This window comes from Sinocyclocheilus rhinocerous, unplaced genomic scaffold (genome assembly GCF_001515625.1).
Source record: "Sinocyclocheilus rhinocerous isolate Xijiao unplaced genomic scaffold, SAMN03320098_v1.1 scaffold541, whole genome shotgun sequence".
In the NCBI taxonomy this organism is placed as follows: Eukaryota; Metazoa; Chordata; class Actinopteri; order Cypriniformes; family Cyprinidae; genus Sinocyclocheilus; species Sinocyclocheilus rhinocerous.
In genome coordinates, this window is record NW_015658519.1 from 2,629,723 (window position 1) to 2,641,050 (window position 11,328).

Sequence of the window (11,328 nt, forward strand, 5' to 3'; positions counted from 1 at the left end):
ATACATATAGGTCCTTCCAATTTCAAATTTGGTGCCTTTCAAATTTCAAGTACAAGTTATGAAACTTATATTGTTAAATATGAATCGATTGCAATTTGAAAATTGGCTGGACACTATCTAAGGGACACACTATCTATTGATTAAAAAGTAAAAATTCACATCTTTATAATACTTAAGTCTATTAGGCTATTATAAGTTCATAACAGGCTGGACAATGAGTCAGTCATGTTTAAAATTTTATAAATAATCAGCATGAGGTGTATTCATTTTGTAGGCATGACACAAAAAGATCATATAAAATGTCAATTTATAAACACATATATAATACACACTGATATAAACTAAACGGAGAATGAGCTTTAATGGTTCCACAATTTCAGCTTTCCATATATGATAGCCTATATAATGCACATTGTTACATATTTACATAAATACTGTAAATGATCCCATTCCCCTTGATATGGATATGCTACTTTTTATGGTAGAGAAGCAAACACAGTGAAAAGACCTACTAGGCGTTTCCACCATGCGCTTCAAGTGTTATGGTTTTGGTTTTATTATGAGCATCTATTGTATTTGCAACAGTCCTGAGGATAGCTGATAAATGTATAGGGTTGTGAATGTTGTATGCATATTCCTGGATGTGATTATTCACGTGTCAATCATGCACAAACACAGATCACTGCAACCTTCCCATGATGTAACATACATCTGCCACAAACGTTTCACTGAAAACATTGTTTACTTTATAACCATACATTACTGAGAATCAAAAAGGGTAACTGGCAATCGACAATGAAGAATAACATGTCAAGCAGGTATGCTTTTTAAAAAGCAATGTCATCAGACAATACGTATCTGACACAAATACATTTTCACTTGTATAATACTTCAGGTGAACAGAAGACTCTTTTTCCAATCTCACCATTGGAATACAGACAAAACGTCCCCCTTTCAATCTGTGTGCATATTCTCTCATGTGATTGAATAATCAATAATATGACTTCAATAGATGCATTTAAAAACATTGACAAAAATCTGTACATTTTTGCAAGTCAATATTATGTGTAAAAAAAGAAAGAAAATAATCATAAATATAGTTATCAGATAATTACAAAGCACTGAAGTGACCAGAAAAAGTGCACAGTTACTTAAATAAACTACGTAAGAACTTCAAATGCGTAACAAATTGACTTCATGTCGCTGACCATCAAGAAACATAGAATAATGCACAAGACCTTCTCAGATCACACATGCATAACGTGTTCTCTCCGGACAGGTATTAAACCGTGTTTAAAAGGGTTTTGAATGTCAATTTCAGGCATTTTAATGTTGACAGATCATTTTTGGTCATCCAAAGACCAATGAGAGACTCACAAACAATTACAATTAAAAACATGATATTTTAAAAAGGCACTACAAAGGCAGATAGTTTTTCCCCTTTAGCTGATCCGAGGGAGCACCTATCATCAAAGCTTGAGAGTATGTACTTTATCCAACACATGGGGCTACAAAGCTATGCAGACAAAACCAGTATGCCGATAAGGTTTGATCTAGTTGGGCTCTTTCCACGCCACCACGCTGTGCTGAGTGGTTTGGCGTCCGTGGAGCAGAAGAGTGAAGGGGTAGAGAGGGGACACAGTCTTTCAGTCATCGCCCCTGCATAAAAGCCCGAGCGAAGGATCCTTTCCACCAGTGTTATAGCTTTGGTGCAAAACCTGTCTGAAATGTACCTACTTGTAATAATACGTTATCTCATCTACGGTGCCTATGCGAGATCTTGTCCATTTTGGACAGTATTGTGCCAACAGTTTGATTCTTAGTGCAATGCGCAGTGCTGTTATTAGATAAACCCTGAATACCGCCCCTTTAAGCCCCTGGTCCTTTTGTTTGCTTATTTCTATTACAGTATACAGTTTTTTTTTGTTTTCTCATTTCGCTTTTGTTTGTTCCTGTGCATTTATATGTTGCTTTCGATACCTTTCCCTCTGCCCCCTGTCAGTTTGGAGGCCTCTCTTACACAAAATCACGGCCGAGCAGCTTCCTTGTGTCATGTGGATGTGGCTTCCAGGTAGCTCTGGAGTTTACGTACAGTTGACTCATCCAAGGAGAACAGGTCAAAGTCAAAGGTTGTATTGGTGATGTTGAAATGGCCAGTCTTTTCTATGAGGTTCACAATCTAAAAGACACAAATGCATATATGGCAACCAAAAAACAGCAAACATCACTCCTGAAAGGTGACAAAAGTGGCATGAACAACACATAAATCAGCTGTTCTACAATGAGACATTACCAGAAATTCTTATGTAAGGATGCATTAAATTGATCAAAAGTAGACATTTAAATTTTTTCAAAAAATGTCAATTTCAAATGATTGCTGTTATTTTAAACGTTCTATTCATCAGTGAATCATGAAAACCACAGTTTCCACAAATATATTATGATTTCTGAAGGATCATGTGATACTGAAGACCTGAGTAATAGTTTTTGCTTTTGCCATCAAAAGAATGAATTACACTTTAAAATATATTAAAATAGAAAACAGATATTTGCTAACACTTTACAATAAGGTGTCATTCGTTAACATTAGTTAATGTATTAATTAACATGAGCGAACAATGAACACTACATTTATTACACTCTTTATTAATCTTTGTTAATGTTAATAAAAATACAGCCGTTCATTGTTTGTTCATGTTAGTTCACAGTGCATTAACTAATGTTAACAAACAAAACTTGTCATTTTAATAACGCATTAGATTAGTAAATGCTGAAATGAACATTAACTAAAGCCCAAAACACACTGCACGATTTTAGCAATCCTATAAGATCACTGCATGTCACACTGTGCGACATGGATCTAATAAACTTGGCTACGATGTGTGTGTAGACTGTACGATGATGACACCTATTGTCTCGTACGATACGACGCACGTTTCTATAAAAGAATGCGCTAGTGGTAAATAAAAAGAGCATGATAAATCACACTTTAGCAGTAGTTTTTATGTGTGCTGAAAAAAAGTGGAAGCTGCGAAAGAGGAAGGGATAAGAGCTTGAGGTAAGCAGTTTTATGTTTTAGCACCATGTCGCGTTGATTTCAAATATTCCCCTAACTCGAGGATCACCTAAAATACACCCAAATGAAGAAAAAAATATTGTTACCTGCTGTAAAATGTTCCTCTCTCTCAAAGCCATCAGCCTGCGATGGAGGTCCACAAGCTCCTCTGTATAAGCCTGTAATCAGATCAATCATTTAAAAGCTTCATTGTAGTTTTATGTGCGATAAAAATCTGTATTTCAGCCACTGAGGAGAATGAATCAGTTATTTACCCTTCCTACCTTGTCGTATCCCCTCTTGAGCATTTTCTGGCGGGTGCAAGAATCTGGGCTCTTATTTCCTAACATCTGACAAAACGATTTTTAAAATCAAATTCAAATATACAGTCAAACCAAAAATTATTTAGACACCAGATATAGTTTTTGATACCTTTTTACTAGTTGGGTGCAGGACACTATAGTTCATTTATGTAAGTGAGGATAGCAAAATAAAGTAAACTGTGACATATTATACCCACAAATTCTTCATACAGTGGACAACTAGTAAAATTTATAAAAATTTGGGACACAAATTATTCAGACACTTTGACCTGACCAAGTGTTTTTCTTTAATTACTAATGTGACTCGTTTTACACCACAGACTGAACCAAATTAAGCATTGCTTGGTAACTGGTTGACCTAAAATGGTATTATCTAATTGTATGCTTAAATTTAAGTCAGCTGACAGCTATTCAACCTAATTCATTACACACCTTTCTATCAAAGTTATCTGACATTATCAAGCTGAATTTGTTCTGACACAGTTTAACTCTGAGTTCTTGCCATATTGTATTACCATTTTCTAAACTATAGCGAATAAACTGTGATAATGTGAGAAATGTTGAAGGTGTCTGAATAAATTTTAGTTTGACTGTAAACCAGACTCACTGTAAAAATGATTCTCCTAGGTTGTAAATAAAACAGATTATTAGAGCATATTTTACACAAAAATACTATTTCAGTCTTTAGATTTCATGTTCAGTTAGGTACGTTACTTGACATTTCTTTGTAATTATTTGTGAAATTTACTAGCAATTTCTGAGTGAAAATTGTTTCAAAGTAAATCCTGCACCAATTTATATTCAGTGCATAAACCAGTCCAAAGTTTCATTGCAATGCCATGCAAATCTTACCTTGAGGTTTGCTGAGCTGAGTTTGGGTAGAGGTGAGGGGGCTTCCTGGCTGGGAGGACGGGACTCCTCATTACCATCACTCTCACTGTCCATGCTTAAACTGAAAACAGAAAAACGAACTTGTGAAAAGAATATAAATTAAATACAGTGTGCACCATGACTATGGTAATATTAATGTGTGGACATTTGCTTTTGATTTTTTTTATGTCTTCTTTTTAATAAAATTGAACTGAAATTCAAACACGACTAAATTAGATCAAATACAAAGTCCTTGGCACAGACCGAGAGTCCTGGTTAGGTGGAGTCGCCTTCATGAGCGTCTCAACCTCAGAGCTGCTGTCATCATCAGAGCCTTCAGAGCGCATATCCTCTACCATAGAACGGAGCGGCCCTGGACACAATCATCACGTTCAACCAAACTCAATGAGGTGACACACTCCTGATCATACAATTCATGATTAAACTCCGTACCTTGGCCTTGCTTCTGCGACGGCTCAAAATCAGAATCAGAGCTGGAGCTGGAACTAGATGGACTGGATGGAGCCGACTGCTAAATAAACAACATCCTTGAGCTTCACTACATTCAAATACATTCAAATCCATGTTCTGCTGATGGAAAAACCAAAACGTACCTCTGATTTGGAAGAGGCTTCATCCTCAGAGTTGGATTCGTCGGATTCTGGTTGCCTTTTCACTTCCTGCACCTCTGGTTTCATCTTTGCCCAGTGGCCTTTATCTTTAGGGGTTTTCTTCTCGGGGTATGTGGAGGGTGTTGTTGAGGTAATGCGGGGAGAGTTGCTGCTGTAGCTTCCACTCACAGGCCCCTTCATGCCCTCAGAGCCCATCCTCTTCTGTTTCTTGGTACTCAGCTTTGGAGACTCGGTGGCGGACGAGGGCCTCTTGCTCGGGGCACAAGCGTCCAGCTGTCCCCCTCCGCCCGTCACCGCTCCTCCACCTTTTGGAGACATGCCATCCATCTTGGACTCTCTGACTGTGAGTTTGGGCTCTTTGAAGGCTGCTTTGGGCACAGTTTTCCCCTCATCTTTTCCTCTTCCGTCTAGGGCTTTCTTTGAAAAAGAGGATGACGATTGGTCTCGTGAGGACTTGCCACTCTCGCGGTCGCTCTCTCTGGATGTGGCCTTGCTCTCTGAATCCTTTCGTGTGCGCTCTCGGTGCTCTTTGGTTGCCTTATGGGCTTTGAGGGCTTTGCTGCTCACACTTCCTCCATCTTTACTTGACTCCTACAGTAAAAGTTTTGAAATGACTAATCATTCAGTACATACTCAGAAGCAACCACATATCCACCCAGAATAAATGAGCTTGTTCACTGAAACTTCAAGTGATAGTTCACACCCAAAATTTAAAATTCTGTCACCATTTATTCACTTTCATGTCATTCCAATCCCATTAAAGGGTTTTAATACGGGCACTCTAATTTTCATTTTTGGGTGAACTAACCCTTTAAACTTTTGTTCATTTCCGAAACACAAATGAAGATATTTTTAACAAAACCTGAGAGATTTATGTCCCTCCATTGAAAGTCCCACCAAAACTTTGACGCTTCAAAAATTTCGTAAAGACACTGTAAAAGTAATACATATTAATTTAATGGTTTAATTATAAGATATGGTTGACTGAAGCTCAAATCAGAAGTCTGCATTTTTTGCGACCCGATGCGGCACGGGACAATTTTTGAATTGCTGAGTATGGGTGCGGGAGGGAAGATATTGATGTGTGTGCGGGAAGCGGGAGACAGAAAATGACTCTCAGGACTCCCGCAAAATATAACTATCCAAAAATAAATGAAAGGTTACTCAAATTAATTTCATGTTTTAAGGTACATAATGTTATTTGTCTACTGTGTTAAAAAAAAAACAGTTTACTGCCACAGGTTTGGATATTCTCTATGTTTTTCTTTTGTATGTGACAGCAAGGGAAAGCACCTTCCTCTTTTCTGCTTTTTTCATGTGTGTGGGAATTGGAAAATATAGCCTATGACAGTGGAGTGGGACAGAATCATATTGGAAAGGGACTGAAAAATCTGCATAACGTAAAAATCAAACTACGGGATTTTGAAGGCACGAGTGGGACAAAACATAAAAGTGGAAGTGGGAAGAAATATAACCTATTTTTAGCAGAAGCGAGTCAGAATGTTGCAGCCTCTAGTTCAAATGTGTTTGCGTGATACTCTTTGGTTTTACACGTCAAGCAAGCATATTTGATGTGCTCTATGTATGTGCGCTGATCAACGTTTATATGTAATTAAATCTGATCATCATATAAAGCGATTGTATCTCTACAGAAGACTATCATTAAACTGCTTGATTCATCTGGATTAGTTTAATGATCTCTTCATTAACTTTTTAAAAAGTTTCTTTGGAATGGCCTTTTAATGGAAAGTCATAGCTCTCTCAGGTTTCATTAAAAAATATATTCATTTGTGTTTCAAATATAAAGGGAAGTCATATAGCTTTGGAACAACATACACTAGCAAAAACATAGGATATTCTTAAACACTTCAACTTTTTTTTTTTTTTTTTATAAATTAATTTAGAATAATTTAAATAACTTAATGAACAAAGAATGACTTTATTACTAACCTTTACTGCATGAGAGGACTTGATCTTCTTGGGGTCTGAGAAGGCAGAGAGTGGAATAGTAGGCAGCATTGGATAATCTGGACTGGGCCTTGGCATCATCTCCGCTCCCTCAGGAATAACTACAGCCTGGGACAAGAATAACATCCCATTCCCAACAGTAAGAGAGAGTGAGAATCGGTTGAAAAGAGCTGATTATAGAGGTACAGAAAAAGCAAAGACAAACAGTCCCACGCACTCACCCCACCGGCCTTGACCAGCTTGCGTCGAAACTCGTGTGTGGGGTTGTTAAATGTGAGCTTCTCACAGCGAAGGTGGTTGACAGGTGGGTTGCCCTCCAGGTTCAAGAAAAGGTCATAATTAAAGCACACCTTTTTAGGCTCCTCCTGTGATAGAAGGGTCAAGCATGTTCAGGCTTTATAGATAAAAACAAATATTTAATAAAGAAATTGTGTTGAGAAAAGTATGAACGTCAGTATCAAACCTGAACCTCAGACTAGCAGTGTGTGAAATATTTACAGTCAAGTTAGGTCAAAGTAAAGTCTTTGGTAGATAACGTTTCAGGGAACGAGACAGAAAATGGAAAACCCCCATAAATATTCCACTACGTATTCTGGAAAGGTAAATATGCACAATGATAATGATATGAAACGGAAGTACGTCTTCAAATTCACATATTCTTACCATTAATACCCCCTCCAAGTTCTCTGTAGTTCAATAGCTTCATGTCAATTCTCTGTTAGCGTGTCTGTAAAATCTGTTAGCTCCCAGTGCAAATACTGAGTTCACCTAGTTGGGTGACCTTTACCTTTACTGAATTGCAAAACTCCTCATCACAACATTTTTCCAATAGTGGCAAAATAACACAGCCGCACACATCTAAAAAGACTGAGCGTAACACTGTGCTGAACTTTTCTTACATACCGGTTCTTCATAAAGAAAACAAATGCAGATATTGCTGTAGGTATGGGATGTGCTCACCTTGTTTTTGAAATAGACCTCTATAGGCATGAGAAAACCAGCATAGCCTGACTCTTCCACTTTATATGGGGGTTCTTTACAAACTGTGAAACAAGAAAAATGTATTGCTAAACATTAACAGTCTACACTGAAAGAGAAATATGAAACTAGAATGCACTATGTACATGTACATACTACAATATGGTGAAGTGTGCTATTTCTTTGCCACTACTGACACAATGGAATTGCAAAAATAACCATTTTTTCCGAACAGGTTTCCGCAACACTCCCCCAAATCACACCATTGCTTTAGCCAGAGTTTGGCATATCAGACCACTCAAACAAACAGGGAGATACTTTGAAAGCACTCCAGAGACACAGTGTTTACACGTATTGGGAAGTCTACAAATGGCTTACTTATAGTTGTCTCTGCACATTTAACTGGGATAGGAGAAAGTAACATTAAAAAATGACACACTTCACCTTCATATACAACACCTGGGGAAAAAATCAAGAAATCATACTTAAATTATGTTAATCCAGGTTTTTTACTTTGTGGCAAATGAACAAATCACAGATAAGATACAAAAATTAGTTTAAAAGCTGAACATTTATTTGTGAAACATACTTCAAAGAAACTGAAGGAATTTCACCATTGTTTAGATGTAAATAAAACCTAAATTAATTCTGATCATCATATAAAACAATCATATCTCTTTACAAGGCTTTAATTAAATGACTCTATTAATTTGCATGAATTTTATTATGCCTTTATAACCTTTTTTGATATTTTAAGTTTTGGTTACCTGGACTTTCAATAGAGGGACAGAAACCTCTCAGGCTGCATTAAAATGATCTTAATTATTAACCGAAGTCTGGGTTTGGAATGACACAAGGCTGAATAAACGATGACAGACTAACAAAAATGAAACGGGTATGATTTCCAATATATAATACTAATGAACTGAATGTGTTTTAAAAACAAAATAACCAGGTTTATATATTTATATATGATTATATTTATCAATCAGTCAGTCATGTTTCAATCTCATTCATTTTATCTAAATACTGGTTGCTCAACAGCTAGCCATATTTTAACCACATTCATACTTTTTTAACGGAATAAATGTAATTGTTGTCACAATAAACAGATTTATTCCAATTCTAAGCAATTTGAATAAATGCATTTTGAAAATATTATTATTTAAATCAAATCAAATGGATGCAAATAGTTAATAGTCAGAATAGACCTGCTTTAATTTATGTATGACTGACAAATATACAACACATTAAACTTAAGTCTTATGTTAAAACTGTACTCCAAATAGATGGACATTTTATATGCAATTCAAAAACATTCATCTTTAATTTAGCTCTAAATCACTGATCTATAATAGAGACAGATATATAGTCATATGCTGGAACTACACAAAGTATATTAGTTTGGGCAACAGCATGAGCTAAACGGGCAGGATTAATCATGATAACTCGACAGAAGAAAATGGGCATCCACACAAATGTTTTCTTTAATCCTGATTGAAAGGGACTTTAACCTACATGGCTGTGAGTACTGTATAAAGCCACAGTGTTACGACATTGACTCAAATTAAAACCTGCCTCTCTTGGGTTTTGGGAAGCTGTCGTGAAGGTGGAAGACAACTCTCTCCACAAAGTGCTGGATGTCACACGCCTCTGGGCCTCGAACAAACACCATCCAGTCATGTGTGAAGCCCTCGGTAGTGACTTTCTTCCTTAACTGGGCTCTGTGTCCCAGCTCCAGTTTCACCTGCACAGTGCACTGAAATAAGAGGAAAGCAGCAGTCATCTGTCAGTCTTCTCTATTCTGAACATGAGTTCTACAACAGTAGTACAGTAGAAATTGGAAGAAAAAAAAAGATTACAATACTTCATCAGTGAGTGACATGTATAACTCAGAGACTAAAGGCCAGCTTCTCAACACCACTGTTATATCTGCTATTTATATCTGTGAGAAATCAACCAGCTTTTGCTCTCTGACAGCTAGAGACGGAAATTCAGTTCCGTGACATTCCACATGCGCGTGATGGTTTACTGTTTACAGCTTTTCTTAGTATGGAAACAAAATGACTGATAGGCTTGTATGCGTTAGCTCAATGGTTAATAAATTCCTTGCCAGAGTTGACTGAGTTCGCATCCTATCTGTGCCTAAAACATTTTTACAGTGACTGCATAACACAAAACTACACAAGCAGTGCATGTCAATAATAACTAGATAAAAAGTTTGTCAATTCATAATTGATGTTGGCTTGAGAAAGCCTGGCAAGTAGATTTAAAAGCTTAATGTTTCAAAGTCTATCAGACAGATAGATAGATAGATAGATCCTATAGTTTATAAATATATGTAACATATATGCTATATTTTGATTATTATTTATATTTTTTTAAATCGAACAATAATGTCTAATGAAATAGCTATTTAAATTGGACTGAATTCAAACAGTCTAAAGAGTATAACACTTGATTAGCTAAATCAAGTCAATAAGAGCTCTGGAATTTTGCATAGATAAGGAACCGTTATTCAGACCTCTGAGGTATTTATTTCTATTACAATTTGTCAGATGTTGTTTAATTAATTAATTGTGATCATTTATATGCATGTAGTTACTTTAACTTCAAAGACATTGCAGAATTTCATTTCACACTTCTAGTTCCATGTCAAAAAACAGCACACAGCAGATTTAATATTCCATCACTCAATATTTATAATCTAAGCGTTGCTTTTAATATACAAGCCAACATTACTCATGCGTCCAACCTTGAAATGGAAGAATTTTCTCCTGGTGACTGTCTCAAAACCTAAGTGAGCACCCTATATAGACAGCATGTTTGATCGTGGAAGAGTTCGAACGTTCGCGCGCTCCTAGGGCGCCCAAAATGCTGTCTATGAAGGCAGTTCACTAGGTTTTGAGACCGGTCCGGGCTAGCTGGACAGCTAGTGAGTGCTGCCTGGAACTCAAGAGTCCACATGTCCTATAAGCCAAATGCTGAGGTTTAGAAAAGGACATTTTGGTTTCTACAAGCATATCTTCGTCACGACATACATTTACATAAAACACTAATATAATTCCGCGGGTTTCCTGCTTTAAGCCTCGTAAAAAGGATTAGCCGGCTAAGTTAGCATCCTAACCATCTTCACAGAAACGTTGGCCTCGTCTTTCAGTATAAATGTTTTTATGATAAAAACCATGCCTATTCCTCACTATTGGCTGTCTGGCAGTGTCAGTAAAGTCTTATTACCATGTTCTCCATTGTTGCCTATGTTCCGGTTGTTTAGTCTATTTACAAAAGCGTTGAAGTAGATTGAAAGTGCATCCTCGCTGTTACACATCTGATGGGAGTGTGAAGGGAGAAACTGAACAGTTAGAACAAATGGCCGCGACACTGACAGTTTTTAAAATAAAAGCAGAATGGCTCTCATCTACCTGTGTCCCTTCCACATCTTTCAGATACTTTTTAAAATTGCGCTTATACACTATGCAAATACTTAAAGTTGCTCCACCTA

General features: G+C 36.8%; 1 protein-coding gene across 7 annotated transcripts; it reads right to left on the reverse strand.

Moving 5' to 3' along the window:
- Nucleotides 1-286: 286 nt before the first annotated feature.
- Nucleotides 287-11,175, reverse strand: LOC107722626 (protein ENL-like). 7 transcript variants are annotated; one of them, XM_016531066.1, is made up of 12 exons: nt 11,064-11,175; nt 9,405-9,585; nt 7,809-7,891; nt 7,070-7,213; nt 6,831-6,956; nt 4,863-5,471; nt 4,702-4,777; nt 4,513-4,621; nt 4,231-4,330; nt 3,340-3,405; nt 3,163-3,234; nt 287-2,179 (listed from the first exon to the last, which is right to left on the reverse strand). In XM_016531066.1, exons 1-12 carry the CDS (start codon nt 11,073-11,075, stop codon nt 2,051-2,053), a joined length of 1,707 nt encoding a protein of 568 aa, XP_016386552.1. In that variant the 5' UTR covers nt 11,076-11,175; the 3' UTR covers nt 287-2,050. The 7 variants fall into 7 exon arrangements, with proteins under 7 accessions (XP_016386552.1, XP_016386549.1, XP_016386550.1 ...); XM_016531063.1 differs by having other exon boundaries at nt 3,331-3,405; XM_016531064.1 differs by having other exon boundaries at nt 4,702-4,780.
- Between the last annotated feature and the right edge of the window lie 153 nt (nt 11,176-11,328).